The 20,848-nt window shown below is 49.4% G+C and overlaps 1 protein-coding gene across 1 annotated transcript in view; it reads left to right on the forward strand.

The window, feature by feature from the left end:
- LOC120033176 (ras-associated and pleckstrin homology domains-containing protein 1-like) overlaps positions 1-20,848 on the forward strand; it is an 83,875-nt gene that overhangs the window by 35,100 nt on the left and 27,927 nt on the right. The window contains exons 3-7 of the mRNA XM_038979459.1: positions 13,834-13,956; positions 14,721-14,826; positions 15,079-15,698; positions 19,079-19,168; positions 19,513-19,587. Of these exons, the coding sequence (XP_038835387.1) occupies positions 13,834-13,956; positions 14,721-14,826; positions 15,079-15,698; positions 19,079-19,168; positions 19,513-19,587 (1,014 nt within the window). The remainder of the gene's footprint in view (positions 1-13,833; positions 13,957-14,720; positions 14,827-15,078; positions 15,699-19,078; positions 19,169-19,512; positions 19,588-20,848) is intronic.

Raw genomic sequence — 20,848 nt, forward strand, 5'->3', positions numbered from 1 at the left:
AGAGAGTGTTGGAGGGAGAAAGAGAGAGAGAGTGTTGGAGGGAGAAAGAGAGAGTGTTGGAGGGAGAAAAAGGGAGGCACGGGGAGAGAAAGAGAGAGAGAGTGTTGGAGGGAGAAAGAGAGAGAGAGTGTTGGAGGGAGGGAGAAAGAGAGTGAGTGTTGGAGGGAGAGAGAGAGAGAGAGTGTTGGAGGGAGGGAGAAAGAGAGTGAGTGTTGGAGGGAGAGAGAGAGAGAGTGAGTGTTGGAGGGAGAAAGAGAGTGAGAGTGTTGGAGGGAGAAAGAGAGTGAGTGTTGGAGGGAGAAAGAGAGTGAGTGTTGGAGGGAGAAAGAGAGTGAGTGTTGGAGGGAGAAAGAGAGTGAGTGTTGGAGGGAGAAAGAGAGTGAGTGTTGGAGGGAGAAAGAGAGTGAGTGTTGGAGGGAGAAAGAGAGTGAGTGTTGGAGGGAGAAAGAGAGAGAGTGAGTGTTGGAGGGAGAAAGAGAGAGAGTGAGTGTTGGAGGGAGAAAGAGAGAGAGAGAGTGTTGGAGGGAGAAAGAGAGAGAGAGAGTGTTGGAGGGAGAAAGAGAGAGAGAGAGTGTTGGAGGGAGAGAGAGAGAGAGAGAGAGAGAGGGAGAGGGAGAGGGAGAGGGAGGGAGAGAGGGAGAAAGAGAGAGAGTGAGTGTTGGAGGGAGAAAGAGAGAGAGAGAGAGAGAGAGAGAGAGAGAGAGAGAGAGAGAGAGAGAGAGAGAGAGAGAGAGAGAGAGAGAGAGAGAGAGAGAGAGAGAGAGAGAGAGAGAGAGAGAGAGAGAGAGAGAGAGAGAGAGAGAGAGAGAGAGAGAGAGAGAGAGAGAGTGTTGGAGGGAGAAAGAGAGAGAGAGAGTGTTGGAGAGAGAGAGAGAGAGAGAGAGAGAGAGAGAGAGAGTGTTGGAGGGAGAAAGAGAGAGAGAGAGTGTTGGAGGGAGAAAGAGAGAGAGAGAGAGTTGGAGGGAGAAAGAGAGAGAGAGAGAGAGAGAGAGAGAGAGAGAGAGAGAGAGAGAGAGAGAGAGAGAGAGAGAGAGAGAGAGAGAGAGAGAGAGAGAGAGAGAGAGAGAGAGGGATGGAGGGAGAGGGAGAGGGAGAGAGAGAGAGAGAGAGAGAGAGAGAGAGAGAGAGAGAGAGAGAGAGAGAGAGAGAGAGAGAGAGAGAGAGAGAGAGAGAGAGAGAGAGAGAGAGAGAGAGAGAGAGAGAGAGAGAGAGAGAGTGTTGGAGGGAGAAAGAGAGAGAGAGAGAGTTGGAGGGAGAAAGAGAGAGAGAGAGAGAGAGAGAGAGAGAGAGAGAGAGAGAGAGAGAGAGAGAGAGAGAGAGAGAGAGAGAGAGAGTGTTGGAGGGAGAGAGAGAGAGAGAGAGAGAGAGAGAGAGAGAGAGAGAGAGAGAGAGAGAGAGAGAGAGAGAGAGAGAGAGAGAGAGAGAGAGAGAGAGAGAGAGAGAGAGAGAGAGAGAGAGAGTGTTGGAGGGAGAAAGAGAGAGAGAGAGTGTTGGAGGGAGAAAGAGAGTGAGAGAGAGTGAGAGAGAGAGAGAGAGTGAGAGAGAGAGTGAGAGAGTGAGAGAGAGAGAGAGAGAGAGAGAGAGTGAGAGAGAGAGAGAGAGAGAGAGAGAGAGAGAGAGAGAGAGAGAGAGAGAGAGAGAGAGAGAGAGAGAGAGAGAGAGAGAGAGAGAGAGAGAGAGAGAGAGAGAGTGTTGGAGGGAGAAAGAGAGAGAGAGAGTGTTGGAGGGAGAAAGAGAGTGAGTGAGTGTTGGAGGGAGAAAGAGAGTGAGTGTGAGAGAGAGAGAGAGAGAGAGAGAGAGAGAGAGAGAGAGAGAGAGAGAGAGAGAGAGAGAGAGAGAGAGAGAGAGAGAGAGAGAGAGAGAGAGAGAGAGAGAGAGAGAGAGAGAGAGAGAGAGAGAGAGAGAGAGAGAGAGAGAGAGAGAGAGAGAGCGTTGGAGGGAGAAAGAGGGAGGCACGGGGGGAGAAAGAGAGTTGGAGGGAGAAAGAGGGAGGCACGGGGGGAGAAAGAGAGTTGGAGGGAGAAAGAGGGAGGCACGGGGGGAGAAAGAGAGTTGGAGGGAGAAAGAGAGAGAGACACGGGGGGAGAAAGAGAGTGAGTGTTGGAGGGAGAGAGGGAGAAAGAGAGAGAGAGAGTGTTGGAGAGAGAGAGAGAGAGAGAGAGAGAGAGAGAGAGAGAGAGTGTTGGAGGGAGAAAGAGAGTGAGAGAGTGTTGGAGGGAGGGAGGGAGAGAGAGAGAGTGTTGGAGGGAGGGAGGGAGAGTGTTGGAGAGAGAGAGAGAGAGAGTGTTGGAGGGAGAGAGAGAGAGTGTTGGAGGGAGAAAGAGAGAGTGTTGGAGGGAGAAAGAGAGAGAGAGTGTTGGAGAGAGAGAGAGAGAGAGAGAGAGTGTTGGAGGGAGAGAGAGAGTGTTGGAGGGAGAGAGAGAGTGTTGGAGGGAGAAAGAGAGTGAGAGAGTGTTGGAGGGAGAGAGTGAGAGAGTGTTGGAGGGAGAGAGTGAGAGAGTGTTGGAGGGAGAGAGAGAGAGAGTGTTGGAGGGAGGGAGGGAGAGAGAGAGAGTGTTGGAGGGAGGGAGGGAGAGAGAGAGAGTGTTGGAGGGAGGGAGAGAGAGAGAGTGTTGGAGGGAGGGAGAGAGAGAGAGTGTTGGAGGGAGAGAGAGAGAGAGAGAGTGTTGGAGGGAGAGAGAGAGAGAGAGTGTTGGAGGGAGAGAGAGAGAGAGAGAGAGTGTTGGAGGGAGAAAGAGAGAGAGAGTGTTGGAGGGAGAAAGAGAGAGAGAGTGTTGGAGGGAGAAAGAGAGAGAGAGTGTTGGAGGGAGAAAGAGAGAGAGAGTGTTGGAGGGAGAGAGAGAGAGAGAGTGTTGGAGGGAGAGAGAGAGTGTTGGAGGGAGAGAGAGAGTGTTGGAGGGAGAGAGAGAGTGTTGGAGGGAGAGAGAGTGTTGGAGGGAGAGAGAGTGTTGGAGGGAGAGAGAGAGAGAGAGTGTTGGAGGGAGAAAGAGAGAGAGTGTTGGAGGGAGAAAGAGAGAGAGAGTGTTGGAGGGAGAAAGAGAGAGAGAGTGTTGGAGGGAGAAAGAGAGAGAGAGTGTTGGAGGGAGAAAGAGAGAGAGAGTGTTGGAGGGAGAGAGAGAGAGAGAGTGTTGGAGGGAGAGAGAGAGTGTTGGAGGGAGAGAGAGAGTGTTGGAGGGAGAGAGAGAGTGTTGGAGGGAGAGAGAGAGTGTTGGAGGGAGAGAGAGAGTGTTGGAGGGAGAAAGAGAGAGAGTGTTGGAGGGAGAAAGAGAGAGAGAGTGTTGGAGGGAGAAAGAGAGAGAGAGTGTTGGAGGGAGAAGAGAGAGAGAGTGTTGGAGGGAGAGAGAGAGAGTGTTGGAGGGAGAGAGAGAGAGAGAGTGTTGGAGGGAGAGAGAGAGAGAGAGTGTTGGAGGGAGAGAGAGAGAGAGAGTGTTGGAGGGAGAGAGAGAGAGAGAGTGTTGGAGGGAGAGAGAGAGTGTTGGAGGGAGAGAGAGAGTGTTGGAGGGAGAGAGAGAGTGTTGGAGGGAGAAAGAGAGAGAGAGTGTTGGAGGGAGAAAGAGAGAGAGAGTGTTGGAGGGAGAAAGAGAGAGAGAGTGTTGGAGGGAGAAAGAGAGAGAGAGTGTTGGAGGGAGAAAGAGAGAGAGAGTGTTGGAGGGAGAAAGAGGGAGGCACGGGGGGAGAAAGAGAGAGAGAGAGAGTGTTGGAGGGAGAAAGAGAGAGAGAGAGTGTTGGAGGGAGAAAGAGAGAGAGAGAGTGTTGGAGGGAGAGAGAGAGAGTGAGTGTTGGAGGGAGAAAGAGAGAGAGAGTGTTGGAGGGAGAAAGAGAGAGTGTTGGAGGGAGAAAAAGGGAGGCACGGGGAGAGAAAGAGAGAGAGTGTTGGAGGGAGAAAGAGAGAGAGAGTGTTGGAGGGAGAAAGAGAGAGAGTGTTGGAGGGAGGGAGAAAGAGAGTGAGTGTTGGAGGGAGGGAGAAAGAGAGTGAGTGTTGGAGAGAAAGAGAGAGAGAGTGTTGGAGGGAGAAAGAGAGAGAGAGTGTTGGAGGGAGAAAGAGAGAGAGAGTGTTGGAGGGAGAAAGAGAGAGAGAGTGTTGGAGGGAGAGAGAGAGAGAGTGTTGGAGGGAGAGAGAGAGAGAGAGTGTTGGAGGGAGAGAGAGAGAGAGAGTGTTGGAGGGAGAGAGAGAGAGAGAGTGTTGGAGGGAGAGAGAGAGTGTTGGAGGGAGAGAGAGAGTGTTGGAGGGAGAGAGAGAGTGTTGGAGGGAGAAAGAGAGAGAGAGTGTTGGAGGGAGAAAGAGAGAGAGAGTGTTGGAGGGAGAAAGAGAGAGAGAGTGTTGGAGGGAGAAAGAGAGAGAGAGTGTTGGAGGGAGAAAGAGAGAGAGAGTGTTGGAGGGAGAAAGAGGGAGGCACGGGGGGAGAAAGAGAGAGAGAGAGAGTGTTGGAGGGAGAAAGAGAGAGAGAGAGTGTTGGAGGGAGAAAGAGAGAGAGAGAGTGTTGGAGGGAGAGAGAGAGAGTGAGTGTTGGAGGGAGAAAGAGAGAGAGAGTGTTGGAGGGAGAAAGAGAGAGTGTTGGAGGGAGAAAAAGGGAGGCACGGGGAGAGAAAGAGAGAGAGTGTTGGAGGGAGAAAGAGAGAGAGAGTGTTGGAGGGAGAAAGAGAGAGAGTGTTGGAGGGAGGGAGAAAGAGAGTGAGTGTTGGAGGGAGGGAGAAAGAGAGTGAGTGTTGGAGGGAGAGAGAGAGAGAGTGAGTGTTGGAGGGAGAGAGAGAGAGAGTGAGTGTTGGAGGGAGAGAGAGAGAGAGTGAGTGTTGGAGGGAGAGAGAGAGAGAGTGAGTGTTGGAGGGAGAAAGAGAGTGAGTGTTGGAGGGAGAAAGAGAGTGAGTGTTGGAGGGAGAAAGAGAGTGAGTGTTGGAGGGAGAAAGAGAGTGAGTGTTGGAGGGAGAAAGAGAGTGAGTGTTGGAGGGAGAAAGAGAGAGAGAGTGTTGGAGGGAGAAAGAGAGAGAGAGAGTGTTGGAGGGAGAAAGAGAGAGAGAGAGTGTTGGAGGGAGAAAGAGAGAGAGAGAGTGTTGGAGGGAGAAAGAGGGAGGCACGGGGGGAGAAAGAGGGAGGCACGGGGGGAGAAAGAGAGAGAGAGTGTTGGAGGGAGAAAGAGAGAGAGAGAGTGTTGGAGGGAGAAAGAGAGAGAGTGTTGGAGGGAGAAAGAGAGACACGGGGGGAGAAAGAGAGAGAGAGTGTTGGAGGGAGAAAGAGAGAGAGAGTGTTGGAGGGAGAAAGAGAGAGAGAGAGTGTTGGAGGGAGAGAGAGAGAGAGTGTTGGAGGGAGAGAGAGAGTGTTGGAGGGAGAAAGAGAGTGAGAGAGTGTTGGAGGGAGAGAGAGAGAGTGTTGGAGGGAGAGAGAGAGAGTGTTGGAGGGAGAAAGAGAGAGTGTTGGAGGGAGAAAGAGAGTGAGTGTTGGAGGGAGAAAGAGAGTGAGTGTTGGAGGGAGAAAGAGAGAGAGAGTGTTGGAGGGAGAAAGAGAGAGAGTGTGTTGGAGGGAGAAAGAGAGAGAGAGTGTTGGAGGGAGAAAGAGAGAGAGAGAGTGTTGGAGGGAGAGAGAGAGAGAGAGAGAGAGAGAGTGTGTTGGAGGGAGAGAGAGAGTGTTGGAGGGAGAAAGAGAGAGAGAGAGTGTTGGAGGGAGAAAGAGAGAGAGAGAGTGTTGGAGGGAGAAAGAGAGAGAGAGTGTTGGAGGGAGAAAGAGAGAGAGAGTGTTGGAGGGAGAAAGAGAGAGAGAGTGTTGGAGGGAGAAAGAGAGAGAGAGTGTTGGAGGGAGAAAGAGAGAGAGAGTGTTGGAGGGAGAAAGAGGGAGGCACGGGGGGAGAAAGAGGGAGGCACGGGGGGAGAAAGAGAGAGAGAGTGTTGGAGGGAGAAAGAGAGAGAGAGAGAGTGTTGGAGGGAGAAAGAGAGACACGGGGGGAGAAAGAGAGAGAGAGTGTTGGAGGGAGAAAGAGAGTGAGTGTTGGAGGGAGAAAGAGAGTGAGTGTTGGAGGGAGAAAGAGAGTGAGTGTTGGAGGGAGAAAGAGAGTGAGTGTTGGAGGGAGAAAGAGAGAGAGTGTTGGAGGGAGAAAGAGAGAGAGAGTGTTGGAGGGAGAAAGAGAGAGAGAGTGTTGGAGGGAGAAAGAGAGAGAGAGTGTTGGAGGGAGAAAGAGAGAGAGAGAGTGTTGGAGGGAGAGAGAGAGAGAGAGAGAGAGAGAGAGTGTGTTGGAGGGAGAGAGAGAGAGAGTGTTGGAGGGAGAAAGAGAGAGAGAGTGTTGGAGGGAGAAAGAGAGAGAGAGTGTTGGAGGGAGAAAGAGAGAGAGAGTGTTGGAGGGAGAAAGAGAGAGAGAGTGTTGGAGGGAGAAAGAGGGAGGCACGGGGGGAGAAAGAGGGAGGCACGGGGGGAGAAAGAGAGAGAGTGTTGGAGGGAGAGAGAGAGAGAGAGAGAGTGTTGGAGGGAGAAAGAGAGAGAGTGTTGGAGGGAGAAAGAGAGACACGGGGGGAGAAAGAGAGAGAGAGTGTTGGAGGGAGAAAGAGAGAGTGTTGGAGGGAGAAAGAGAGAGAGAGTGTTGGAGGGAGAAAGAGAGAGAGAGTGTTGGAGGGAGAAAGAGAGAGAGAGTGTTGGAGGGAGAAAGAGAGAGAGAGTGTTGGAGGGAGAAAGAGAGAGAGAGAGTGTTGGAGGGAGAGAGAGAGAGAGAGAGAGAGAGAGAGAGAGAGAGAGAGAGAGAGAGAGAGAGAGAGAGAGTGTTGGAGGGAGAGAGAGAGAGAGAGTGTTGGAGGGAGAAAGAGAGAGAGAGTGTTGGAGGGAGAAAGAGAGAGAGAGTGTTGGAGGGAGAAAGAGAGAGAGAGAGAGAGTGTTGGAGGGAGAAAGAGAGAGAGTGTTGGAGGGAGAAAGAGAGACACGGGGGGAGAAAGAGAGAGAGAGTGTTGGAGGGAGAAAGAGAGAGTGTTGGAGGGAGAAAGAGAGAGAGAGTGTTGGAGGGAGAAAGAGGGAGGCACGGGGGGAGAAAGAGGGAGGCACGGGGGGAGAGAGGGGGTGGCACGGGGGGAGAAAGAGAGAGAGAGTGTTGGAGGGAGAGAGAGAGTGTTGGAGGGAGAAAGAGGGAGGCACGGGGGGATAAAGAGAGAGAGAGTGTTGGAGGGAGAAAGAGAGAGAGAGTGTTGGAGGGAGAAAGAGAGAGTGTTGGAGGGAGAAAGAGAGAGAGAGTGTTGGAGGGAGGAAGAGAGAGAGAGTGTTGGAGGGAGAAAGAGAGTGTTGGAGGGAGAAAGAGGGAGGCACGGGGGGAGAGAGAGGGTGGCACGGGGGGAGACACGGGGGGAGAAAGAGAGAGAGTGTTGTAGGGAGAAAGAGAGAGAGTGTTGGGGGGAGAAAGAGGGAGACACGGGGGGAGAAAGAGGGAGAAAGAGGGAGGCACGGGGGGAGAAAGAGGGAGGCACGGGGGAGAAAGAGAGAGAGTGTTGGAGGGAGAAAGAGAGAGAGTGTTGGAGGGAGAAAGAGAGAGAGTGTTGGGGGGAGAAAGAGGGAGACACGGGGGGAGAAAGAGGGAGAAAGAGGGAGGCACGGGGGGAGAAAGAGAGATGCACGGGGGGGAGACACGGGGAGAGAAAGAGAGACAGGTGGAGAGTGGGAGGAAAAAGTGTTGGAGATTGAGGGAAGGCGAGAGCGAGGGAAGGAGAAAAGAGTCTTCTTCTGATACCATTAAAAAACAAAAGGCCATGGGTGTTTGTTTTGTGATGACTCACATAGAACAGAAACTGTTTCTCTGTTTCAGGTAGTGGTGATGCCCCCGGTTGTAAATCAGTCATGCCCTTAGTAGCAGGTGTTCTAACAGATTTAAGTGAATTGATTAGCACCTGGGATCCTGATTTAAAAGCGTGAGACATGCGTTTGACCATCTTCACACACCACACCTTTTATTTCTCACTTATTGAAAAAAGTACTGCTTTTATTTTCGAATTAATCCAATTCAGTGCGTTAACGCACTATCATGGTCCAAACACACCAAGACAGTGGTGAAGAGGGCACAACAACACCTTTTCCCCCTCAGGAGACTGAAAAGATTTGGCATGGGTCCCCAGATCCTCAAACAGTTCTACAGCTGCACCATCGAGAGCATCCTGACCGGTTACATCACCGCCTGGTATGGCAACTGCTCGGCATCTGACAGTAAAAGGCCCTACAGAGGATAGTGCGTACGGCCCAGTACATCACTGGGGCTAAGCTTCCTGCCATACAGGACCTCTATACTAGGCGGTGTCAGGAAAGCCCCAAAAAGTGTCAGACTCCAGTCACCCAAGTCATAAGACTGCTGAACAGTTAATCAAATGGCCACCGGACTTTTTACAAGTTTGATTTGTAACCGTGGCAGCTTCACCTGGGAGATCCATCGTTTTCCTGCCACTGCACTGTGACAGATTGAAGCTTGTAATTGGTTTAGTAAGGGTCTGTGGCCAAGGCGATTGGATGCACATTTTATAAAGAAACGATCCTCTATGCTGTGGCTGGCAGTTTGCTGTGACGGGCAGTTTATGAACTCAATTGCCAAAAGAGAAGCACGGCAACTTGTACCACTGTTTTGTACACAATTTTCAACAAACTAATTTGCTGTCATTACTTTCCCTGTCGTAGACTGCCTCCTTATTACAGCACGTGATAATGTAGCCTAGTTAGCTGTTGAAAGTGTTATTTAATCCACCACTTGCGTTAGCCACGGTTCCGATGCTCGTGATGTAGAAAGCCAAACACATACGATCTGATTTCAAAAATGATTTTCAGGTACAGTTGATGAAATTTTAGGCTATGTCTTCCGGATATTTTATTACCTGTTTTAATATATTTGGTCTTTCCCAAAAGCTGGTGTTGTCGTTACAACAATTCCCATCCCCTACAATGGGCTAAAATATAGACTAAACAGTGTCCTTATCTCAGCAGGAACACTACTGTTATTCCACATACTTCTTTTTGCCAATTTTGCTGGTGTTGTTAGGCTATTTGAAATCTAATATGCCAGCTTGAGTCTTTTGCCCTCAGAACAGCCTCAATTCGTCGGGGCATGGACTCTACAAGTTGTCGAAAGCGTTCCACAGGGAATGCTGGCCCATGTTTATTCCAATGCGTTCCACAGTTAAGTTGGCTGGATGTCCTTTGGGAGGGGTGGACCATTCTTAAAACCCAGCAGCGTTGCAGTTCTTGACACAAACCTCCTCCCCTTCATCTATACTGATTTAACAAGTGACGTCAGTAAGGGATCATAGCGTTCACCTGGCCAGTCTGTCATGGAAAGAGGTGTCCATAATGTTTTGTACACTCAGTACAAAACATAGCTTTAACATGGATCATAGCTTTCACCTGGATTCAAAGGCCAGTTTATTAGGTACACCCATCTAGTACCGGGTCGGACCCTTTTTGCCTCCTGAACAGCCGGATTTCTTGCTGCAGATTGGACGGCGATGCACCACCAGCCTGTACCGTTGACACCAGGCGGGATGGGTTCATGGACTAATACCGCCTACGCCAAATCCCAACTCTGCCATTAGCATGACACACCAGGAAGCGGGATTCTCTGAACCAGGTGACGTTTTCCTCAGTTGTCCAGTGTTGGTGATTTGCGTGCCCACTGCAGCCGCTTCTTCTCGTTTTTAGCTCATAGCAGGGGAACTAGGCGTGGTCGTCTGCTGCAATAGCAAACCCGTGACAAGGATGGAAGAGTTGTGCATTCCGAGATGCCGTTCTGCACACCACTGTTGTACTGTGCCGTTATTCGTCTGTTTGCGGCCCGCCTGTTAGCTTGCACCATTCTCCTTTGACCTCTCATCAACGAGCCGTTTTCACCCGCAGGACTGGCGCTGACTGGATGTTTTTTTGTTTGTCTCACCATTCTCGGGAAACCCTAGACACTGTCGTGCGTGAAAAGCCCAGGAGGGCGGCGGTTTCTGAGATACTGGATCCGGTGCGCCTGGCACCGACGATCATTCCGCGCTCATTAGTCGCTTAGGTCACTCGTTTTGCCCATTCTGTTCAATCGAACAGTAACTGAATGGCTCGATGCCTGTCTGCTGTATATAGCAAGCCACGGCCACGTGACTCACTGTCTGTAGGAGCGATCCATTTTTGTGAACGGGGTGGTGTACCTAATAAACTGGCCGGGTGGTGTAGGCGAAGTCATGAGAATAGGCTATATTGAAATGCCCCTTGCCTCAAATATCTGGTAATGTAATTTTAGTATTGTGCACAAGCTATGTAGAGTCAGATGGTGGCGAGGTTTTGCAAATCATCCTCAGTCACCTGAAGATTGATATTACTTTGGTTTTTATTGAATGTGGGGTAATTTGTAGACATCAAATCACATGAACATATTCAAACCCCAAGTCGTTGGGAAACGCAGATCAACAAGCCCTCTTGGAGAGCTGCCTCTAGGTAGTATTTATGGTCCTATCGGAAAGGGATAGTACACCCAATGACTTACATATTTACAAGGAAAGACTGAAATCCATCCCATGGTGGCATCCCAAATATCGCCCTATTCCCTATATAGTGTGCTACTTTTGACCAGGGCCCATAGGGTGCCATTTCAGACACAGCACTCTATATGATGGCACCGCCAGCGTATTTGCAAACAGAAAGGAGGCTTATTTCATTCTGTTATTTTCCTCTTACTGTCCTCCCCGGTTCGCCATGATGTCATGCTGTAAAGAAGCCCTGTCCCTGGCGCTGTAACCATGGCGATGCTGGTTTTTGATTGACAGCTGTGCTTGGGTGTTATGGAACAGTCCGTGGGGGGAAATTAGGCCATTTCCTGTTCTGACCACCCACCCCCCACTCCGCACGCACAGCTACTACATACACACGTGTGTGTGCGCCCTGTTCACTGTACATTGTGTATCACATATATGGCAGCCATGCCAACTAAAGGGTTGACTGGGATTGCCAAGGGGTCTTAGGGGGGCGATGGTTGGGCAGCTGTAGAGACAGTGTGGAAAGACTGTGCGTGTAACTGTGCATGCCTGTAAATCTGCACAGTCACACACACACACACACAACGCGGGTTCTGTGTGAGCTAGCTGTCTTGAACGTGTCCGCGCATGATACGAAACAGACTCCTTTCCAGCTGGTGTGTGCGTGCGTATTTTGCACGCATGAACTTTTGTGTGTTTATGGCCTGTGCCAGTGCCCACCAGGCCCACTCACACACTTAGCCGAACTAGGCCCAAGTCACAGGCTGGTTAACCACAGGATGGTAACTGCGCCTCAGCCCTTTTTCTTTCTCCTTATTCCTTTTCTCCCTCCCTGTTCTCTCGTCTTTCCCTCACTCTCCTCCCTCGCTGCTCGCTCCCTCATTCCTTCCTCCCTGCTCCCTCTGCTTTTTCTTTCTCCCTTCCTCTCTCTCTCTCTTCTGCTTCTTCCTATCACTTTTTCTTTGAGCTGTTAACACAGAAGAAAATAACTATTTGGAGGTAGATATGCAGGGAAGCATGTCTTCTCTCTTTCCTCTCTGCTCTCTCTCTCTCTCTCTCTCTCAGGGGAATAAGAGTGGATTTTCAAAGCAAGCCCTTCTTGCCCTTCCTCTCCACTGCTCTCTCCACACTTAAACACAGTGGTCCTCTCTTTGAGACATATTCCATTACACTACCACACACACACACACTCCGACATGATGCTGCAGAAAATGATACTGTACAGATACAATCTCAATTGAGCTCGAAATGTTGATATTGGATCAGTTTGCGGGTCACACACACACACACAGCTTTATTTTTGTGACGTGAAATAAAAATGTTTGACTATTAAAAATCATATTTTCTTCAACACTAACCCCAGAACCATAAACCTAACCCTTAAGCTTAAAATAGCATTTGAACAAATTCAGGACATGAAACTTGTCCTGCCTTTTCAAAAAGAAAAGTTATTGTTTTCAGGTAGTAAAACAAGTAAGCACACCGTATCAAAAGCAGGGGTCAACTATGTACCTATGGAGGGTCCTGTTGTCTGGTACAGTCCCCCATCAAGAGGCTCACAGCACGGTTAGGGGGAAACACTATACCCCCTGGAACACCAATGAGATGACCTTAGGCCTGAGCTTCTAACTCTTCCATCTGAATGGGCTGCTATCAGACCTGGCTTCAAATACTATTTGAAAATCTTTTCAAATACTTTATCTGTGCTTGATTTGAGCTCTCCTGGTGCAATGGAACCCATAGAATAGGCCCCAAACTGCCAACCCTGGCACTCTCGGCAGGCTAGAGCAAACACTCAAAGTATTTTGAAAGATTTCAAATATTATTTGAACCCAGGTCTGGCTGTTGTAGGGGTTCATGTACTGTAGGAACACAGGGTAATATTGTGGGGATAAGACTGGGCCTTTTGTGTCTTTAGGTGACTTTGTCACACGCTCCTGCCGTGCCATTGAGCCTGTGATCCTGTGTCGCCGTGTGTGTGCTTGTTTCTGTCTCACCCCTCACTAGTTGTGCGCTCAGAGAATTGTGTGTGCGTGCGTAGAAAGAGGACGGAGGCGGGCGTAGTCATTGAAATCTGTGGTTACGGTTCTGGTGTAGAGGGTGTGCGTCCGTGCGCGTGTGTGTGGCCATGTGCGAGGGATTGTTTTCTTGTGTCCCACTGTGCGTGGCCCTGCCTCATGTAGCCTGTCAGTAGATTAAGATAAGATTCCTCTGACTAGATCCTATGCTCTTTCCATTCCTAATACTCCCCCACTAAACTGTCTCCCTATCCAACCAGGAAGTGATGCAATAGGAACAGGATGTGAAGGGGTCACTGGTCATACTCTTAATGGTATCAGAAGAGGATGTGAAGGGGTCAGCTATTAGTCAAATATGCTTCTGTCTGTCCGAGGTTGGAGTGGATCAGAAAGGAGTGGGGTTCGAGATTGGTTTAGCCACAGATGTGGGTGGTGGTTAGGGAAGGGGCTTCAAGTGGGGCCTTCCGTGACGCATGTACGTGCGCGCACGCACACACACACACACACACACACACACACACCTAGGGGTTTTAAAGGCTTGTAGAGTCACTGGCTCAAGTTCTACCGGTGTGGCTTTGAGTCATGACACTGCACATGATTTAAACACTGAGTCATTATCCCAGCAGTGTAAAAGGTGGGAAATTTATACAAACATCACCTATTTTCTGATCTGTCCACAAGAGGGCGCTCTGTCATTATCATTAGACTGCACGATGAGGCTCTGTGATTGAGAATACCATGGTTATGTCCCAAGTGGCACACCATTCCCTTCATAGTGCAAGACTTTTGACCAAAGCCCAAATACACTATAAAGGGAATAGGGCGCGATTTGGGACAGAGTTCATGACTGGCTGTGGCTGACAGTCGACTTCGACTCTTATCACCAATGTCTGACCATAGACATGATGGGTTTATTGAAGCCATAATGTTCTTTTATGAATTGATGTGGCGCCTATGTGGAACGTGCCATGCGGTCCTGTCAGTGCTCACTACTGTACACAACAGCCAAAGCAGTATGGGCAGCCACTCGTGGGGAATAGGCCTTGGCTCAACTCAGTAGGCCTTCCAACGGCATCCAGCATGTGGAATACTGTATCTCTGGCAGACACAACAGGGAATAGCCTCCTGCCGTTGCGCAGCCGTATCCCTCCGCGTTATAGAGCTCTTTTGGCGGTTGCCATGGTAACGTGTATAAGAAGGTTGCGCTGGTGAAGGTGTGGTTTCATCGCTGCCACTGTGCGATAGAATTCTCTCTTTAGTAAACGTGTGCACGTATGCATGCGTGCTCGTGAATTGAAATATTTTAATCGTTTTGATTGTAATTTGATTTCTATAGTCTAATGAAGTATTGTGTGTGTCTCTCCAGATGGCTGATATGTCTGATGATGAGCTGGACCACGGGGGAGTGGAGGAGGACAGTGATAAGGAAGACCAGGACCTGGACAAAATGTTTGGAGCCTGGTTGGGAGAGCTGGACAAACTCACACAGGTATTGCAGTAGGGGAGGATGGGCGTATCCTGGCAACGGTAGCCTGGCAAACCATATCCTGGCAGCCATGTCATGGATACCATGTCTTGGCAACGGTATCCTAGCGAACCATATCCAAGTAATCCTATTCTAGCAACAATATCATAGTAACAGCATGCAACCATGTAACCTAGTAACTGTACCCTAGCAACCGTATCCTGGTAACCGTATCCCGGCAACCATATAATCCTAGTTTCCCACCCTTTCGCTAAGTCATGTTCCACTTCCACTTCCTTCAAGCCTGTTAAAGTCTGGTCTTGTATTGTTATGGATTAAAGACATGCGCCGGTACTTTGGCAACTAGTAAGCATTTTTTTTACCTCCCGCTTTGGGCTGGATTGTTTCATGTGTAGTTCATACATGCACAATCTATGAGCAGAATTACTGTCTTACCTCAATTAGCCATTAATTCCTTAGTTTGAAAACTACTGTTTTCTGGAATCTGTGTGGTGCCATTTTCCCAACATTTACCCCCACGTGGGCCAGTCCCCTAGCAATTTGAGTGTCAGCCAATGAGCTTCAGCCCCTCGCCATTTGAGTGACAGCTAGCAAGACACACAGACAGTAGAGCGAGAGAGCAATGATTTTGTGACGTATTACGCAATTTCTGGACCACTTTTGGCTAGTGTGCGCTACATTCAGAACTAGTGGCCTAAAAAGTATACAGAAGTATCAGAGAATATATTTACGATGGTGATTTTGATAGTGTGATTTGTCCTCTACAGAGCCTGGATGACGGGAAGCCACAGAAGCCAGTCCAGAAGGCCCCTCTCAGACAGGAAACCAACATGGCTAACTTTTCGTACCGCTTCTCCATGTACAACATCAACGGTAAGACACACACACTCAGACCTATATGCCCTACCTACTTCCTGCAGAGCATGGTGTCTGTGAAATGCATGTGTGACCCACAACAACCTTGCTTTACTGCTGTGCAAAAGTACCTTTTCAACTGTCACGCTTTCATGAAATCAATATTTTAGCGTGTGTGTGTACTAGCATGTCGGTACTAGCATGTGTGTACTATCATGTGTGAATACAAAAGAAGGTGGATTCACACTCCCCTTTTCCCCCTCCTTACAGAGGCTCTGAACCAGACGACAGAGACCGTAGACCTGGATGCCCTGATGGCTGACCTGTGTTCCATAGAACAGGAGCTCAGCACCATCGGCAAGCCCAACACTGGCACCGCCCGCCAGGCTAAATGTCAACAGCGAGGCCCGGGGGGTCGCAGCGCCAGTGCCAAGCAGACTGGCAGCGGTGGAGGGGGTAGCAGCGGGGGCAGCACCAGCAGTAGTACCCGGGCGTCACCAGCCTCCACCGTCCGAGGGGGCAGCTCCAACACCCACGGGCGCCCGTCTGCATCGAACTTCTCGCTGGACGACATCACGGCCCAGTTAGAGCGGGCGTCACTCAGCATGGACGAGGCGGCGCACCAGACTTCTTCCTCCTACTCCTCTGCCACCCTCCGGCGCCCCTTGGCGGGTTCCTCGTCCTCGCAGCACCGGAGGACGGGCTCAGTTGGCGCGGTTAGTGAACACGAGGCGGGGGGCCACTCCTCGAGGTCCAGCGTTAATTCTGCGTCTGCGTCCAGCATGGAATCTCTGGATATCGACAAGGTGCTGTCTAGGACAGCAGGAGGGGCCGAGCAGGAAGAGGAGTCCCAAGGCCCCCAGCCACCACAGGGCCCGGCCAGTACTGAGGTAAGTCACACACACTCATACCTACACTCCAATCTTCACACTCCTGTTGTCCCAATTATTTCCTAAAAAGTAACTAAGATGTACCATGAACATATCTCTTAGTGAAACATTACCACTGACAGGTTGTTCATTTCTATCCTCTGTTGTCGTCTGTATGAGAGTCAGCCTGCAAACAAGGCCCAGTTATCTCAGCCTATCAGAAGCCCTTTTTCATGTACAGGCTTTTAGTTTGTGCAGGGTAATGAATGCCGTTAATGGGGCATTGTGGGACCTCCTTTATGCAGACTAAAAGGGTGGGTTGACTATCTGAGTTATGACAGTGAAAGGCTGTTTGGTTACGGGGGAAAATAAACTGCTGCAGTGCTTTGTTTGTTCGAACATGATGAATGGTATGGTGATGAATGGAATGGTATGACGATGTATGGGGATGAATGGTATGATGGTGAATGGTATGGTGGTGAATGGTATGGTGGTGAATGGTATGGTGGTGAATGGTATGGTGGTGAATGATGGTGAATGGTATGCTGGTGAATGGTATGCTGGTGAATGGTATGCTGGTGAATGGTATGCTGGTGAATGGTATGGTGGTGAATGGTATGGTGGTGAATGATGATGAATGGTATGGTGATGAATGGTATGGTGGTGAATGGTATGGTGGTGAATGGTATGGTGGTGAATGGTATGGTGGTGAATGGTGATGTATGGTGATCAATGGTGGTGAATGGAATGGTGGTGAATGGTGGTGAATGGAATGGTGGTGAATGATATGGTGGTGAATGATGATGAATGGTATGGTGGTGAATGGTATGGTGGTGAATGATGATGAATGGTATGGTGGTGAATGGTATGATGATGAATGATGATGTATGGTGATGAATGGTATGATGATGTATGATGATGAATGGTATGATGGTGAATGATATGATGATGATGAATGGTATGATGGTGAATGGTATGGTGGTGAATGGTATGATGATGATGAATGGTATGATGATGATGAATGGTATGGTGGTGAATGGTATGATGTATGGTGGTGTATGGTGATGATGAATGGTATGGTGGTGAATGGTATGATGTATGGTGGTGTATGGTGATGATGAATGGTATGGTGGTGAATGGTATGATGATGTATGGTGGTGAATGGTATGATGATGTATGGTGGTGAATGGTATGATTATGATGAATGGTATGATGGTGGTGAATGGTATCATGATGAATGTGTGTGTGTACGCGCGCCCTCCGGAAACCACACTCTCTAGTTCCCTGCATGGTGCACTTCCACTGCATGATGTTTTCAAGTCCAGCTGCATGCCAAATGAGCACCGTACAACTCATTGTATTACATATGTTTGCTATCTGTATAACACACAATGTTGTGTGTGTGTGTATACTACCCATTGGAAAGTGTGGCATTTCCAGTACAGTGAGGGAATGCATTGTAATCCCTGAAGTCTGCATGTGTGATATGGATTACAATGTATCTACTGTACCTGTTTGGCTGTCAACTCACCCTGCTTGACTTAATTTAGCTTTACAAGATGGATAGGAGAAAATATATATACACTGCTCAAAAAAATAAAGGGAACACTTAAACAACACAATGTAACTCCAAGTCAATCACACTTCTGTGAAATCAAACTGTCCACTTAGGAAGCAACACTGATTGTCAATAAATTTCACATGCTGTTGTGCATATGGAATAGACAACAGGTGGAAATTATAGGCAATTAGCAAGACACCCCCAATAAAGGAGTGGTTCTGCAGGTGGTGACCACAGACCACTTCTCAGTTCCTATGCTTCCTGGCTGATGTTTTGGTCACTTTTGAATGCTGGTGGTGCTTTCACTCTAGTGGTAGCATGAGACGGAGTCTATAACCCACACAAGTGGCTCAGGTGGTGCAGCTCATCCAGGATGGCACATCAATGCGAGCTGTGGCAAGAATGTTTGCTGTGTCTGTCAGCGTAGTGTCCAGAGCATGGAGGCGCTACCAGGAGACAGGCCAGTACATCAGGAGACGTGGAGGAGGCCGTAGGAGGGCAACAACCCAGCAGCAGGACCGCTACCTCCGCCTTTGTGCAAGGAGGAGCAGGAGGAGCACTGCCAGAGCCCTGCAAAATGACCTCCAGCAGGCCACAAATGTGCATGTGTCTGCTCAAACGGTCAGAAACAGACTCCATGAGGGTGGTATGAGGGCCCGACGTCCACAGGTGGGGGTTGTGCTTACAGCCCAACACCGTGCAGGATGTTTGGCATTTGCCAGAGAACACCAAGATTGGCAAATTCGCCACTGGCGCCCTGTGCTCTTCACAGATGATAGCAGGTTCACACTGAGCACATGTGACAGACGTGACAGAGTCTGGAGACGCCGTGGAGAACGTTCTGCTGCCTGCAACATCCTCCAGCATGACCGGTTTGGCGGTGGGTCAGTCATGGTGTGGGGTGGCATTTCTTTGGGGGGCCGCACAGCCCTCCGTGTGCTCGCCAGAGGTAGCCTGACTGCCATTAGGTACCGAGATGAGATCCTCAGACCCCTTGTGAGACCATATGCTGGTGCGGTTGGCCCTGGGTTCCTCCTAATGCAAGACAATGGTAGACCTCATGTGGCTGGAGTGTGTCAGCAGTTCCTGCAAGAGGAAGGCATTGATGCTATGGACTGGCCCGCCCGTTCCCCATACATGAATCCAATTGAGCACATCTGGGACATCATGTCTCGCTCCATCCACCAACGCCACGTTGCACCACAGACTGTCCAGGAGTTGGCGGATGCTTTAGTCCAGGTCTGGGAGGAGATCCCTCAGGAGACCATCCGCCACCTCATCAGGAGCATGCCCAGGCGTTGTAGGGAGGTCATACAGGCACGTGGAGGCCACACACACTACTGAGCCTCATTTTGACTTGTTTTAAGGACATTACATCAAAGTTGGATCAGCCTGTAGTGTGGTTTTCCACTTTAATTGTGAGTGTGACTCCAAATCCAGACCTCCATGGGTTGATAAATTTGATTTACAATAATTTTTGTGTGATTTTTGTTGTCAGCACATTCAACTATGTAACGAAAAAAGTATTTAACAAGAATATTTCATTCATTCAGATCTAGGATGTGTTATTTTAGTGTTCCCTTTATTTTTTTTTGAGCAGTGTATTATATATATGCCACTTAGCAGAGGCTGTTATCCAAAGTGACTAACTGTACAGTGCGTGCATACATCCAGTATGTAGTACGTTATCACTAACGTAGCGCCACACATGACCACATATAGCATCAGTATGCGATGGGGAGACTGAAGAAGTGGAAAGGAAACCTCCCCGTCCCCATGCATGTTAACTGTGTGTGTTTGCATCCTCTCTGCACCCATAATGCACCTCCCCGTTTCCCAGCATGCCTCACTACTGCGACGGGCCAATGGTAAGCCGGCCAGACGGCAGCTTGACTTTACCTCACGGGAGGGTGAAGTGGATCTGGACACTGTAAGTGTGTGTGTGTGTGTGTGGGGGCATGTGTGTGTGCGTGTGTTGGAGAAAAAGCAAGACATGTATGTGTGTGATTGTGTACAGGTGAGTGTTGGCGATCACCTTCAGTAATCACAGCAGTATCATTTTTAGAGAGTGTGCTTTTGATAAATCCTCTCTCTTCCCCATCCACAGCTATCTAGTATGACCACCACAATCGACGCTCCAACTATTGGACCTCTCTTTGCTTCCACACTGTAAACCTCCCCCCCACCCTTCAAAAGCATTTCTTTAATGAGCCATTGAGAATCATTGCACTGACTGTCTTAATCTGTTTCTCTCCTCACCTCTGCGCCACCAAGCACTCCTATCTGGACAGAGAAACGTCCCTCATTCTGAAAAGCATTGCAGGAAAACCTTCTCACCTGCTGACCAAGGTGACGCCTCATTCGCTTGCTTGTGCTTGAACTTACCCCTCTTTGCCATCTCCCTAAGCTCCTCCCACTGCGCCAACGCCCACCCACTGTGCTCGATTGGCCTGATTTGGCTTGTTTAACTTCTATCTCATCCTCCCGTGGCTTTCTTCTCTCGCCTTTTCTCCTGCATGCAGCCCCTGCTTATATCTCTCCGTTATCCATGTTTTTCTTCTTGTTCCTCCCTGTGCTGATGTGTCCATTTGATTCCCTGCACTCCTTTTGTCTAGTAGGGGGAAAGAAATGCAGGGTAGGTAACTGGCACTGTGGCTCAGTACAGTTTTCCACTCCATCTAACTTCACTGCCATGACAGTCTTGCGGACAGACGTGGGTCCTATACGCTTATGTAAAATACTTTCAAATGTTCTTGACTTGATTTGCCTGGGACAATAGAACCACCATAATCCCAAAAGTGCTAAATCAAGCCCAGCTTTTCTTGAGTAGAATTTGAAAGTACTTGGCGTGTGTTTGACCCAAATCTGGAGTGTTTGTTTCTAATGAACCCTTACATATGGGCTGCGTTCAGTTGCACTAGGTCTGGAGCATGACTGCATGCCTGTGTGCGTCGACTCTGGTTGACATGGGCCTGAGCTTAGAGAAATGGAGCTGGATGTGTGTGTGACTCTGAACGCTCCCTTTTCTATTATGAAGTCGGTGTGTGCGCCGCTAATGCTATGGTATAAACCAGTGTTCCTCAACCTGCCGCCCACGGGCCGGGTCTGGTCCTTGGGTTGTTGCTTACCAGTCCCTCAGGCGGTTAGTTGTCTGACCCTGATTCGGTCAACTTTCCAGTGCTCGTTTTAATGGAAGTGGTCAACCAGGGAGGAATGGTCATTTTACGTAAACAGTAGCTTGTAGCCCCCTGGTCCTCAAAAGGTTGAGAAACACTGGTGTCAAGGTTGGTGTCGATTCCATTTCAATTAGATCATAACAGGAAGTTAAGAGATTCCCATGTTCTTCATTGTTTCTTACAGAATTGCAATAGTGTTAGTGGAATTGACACCAACCCTGTCTGGTATGGTAAGCATGGTTCTGAAACCAACAGGAGACAAGGCTTATACATGTTTTCCTCCTCACGGTTGATAAAAGGCTACTTAGCTGAAAACGTCAATGGATTTGACCTGACCCTCCTCTCCAAAGCTGAAGAGAAATAACAAGCCGAGTCATTTATAGGTTACTGACTGGTCTGGTGCAGTGAAGTGACACTGAGGGAAATGTCCATGA

Source organism: Salvelinus namaycush, chromosome 40 (assembly GCF_016432855.1).
Source record: "Salvelinus namaycush isolate Seneca chromosome 40, SaNama_1.0, whole genome shotgun sequence".
In the NCBI taxonomy this organism is placed as follows: domain Eukaryota; kingdom Metazoa; phylum Chordata; class Actinopteri; order Salmoniformes; family Salmonidae; genus Salvelinus; species Salvelinus namaycush.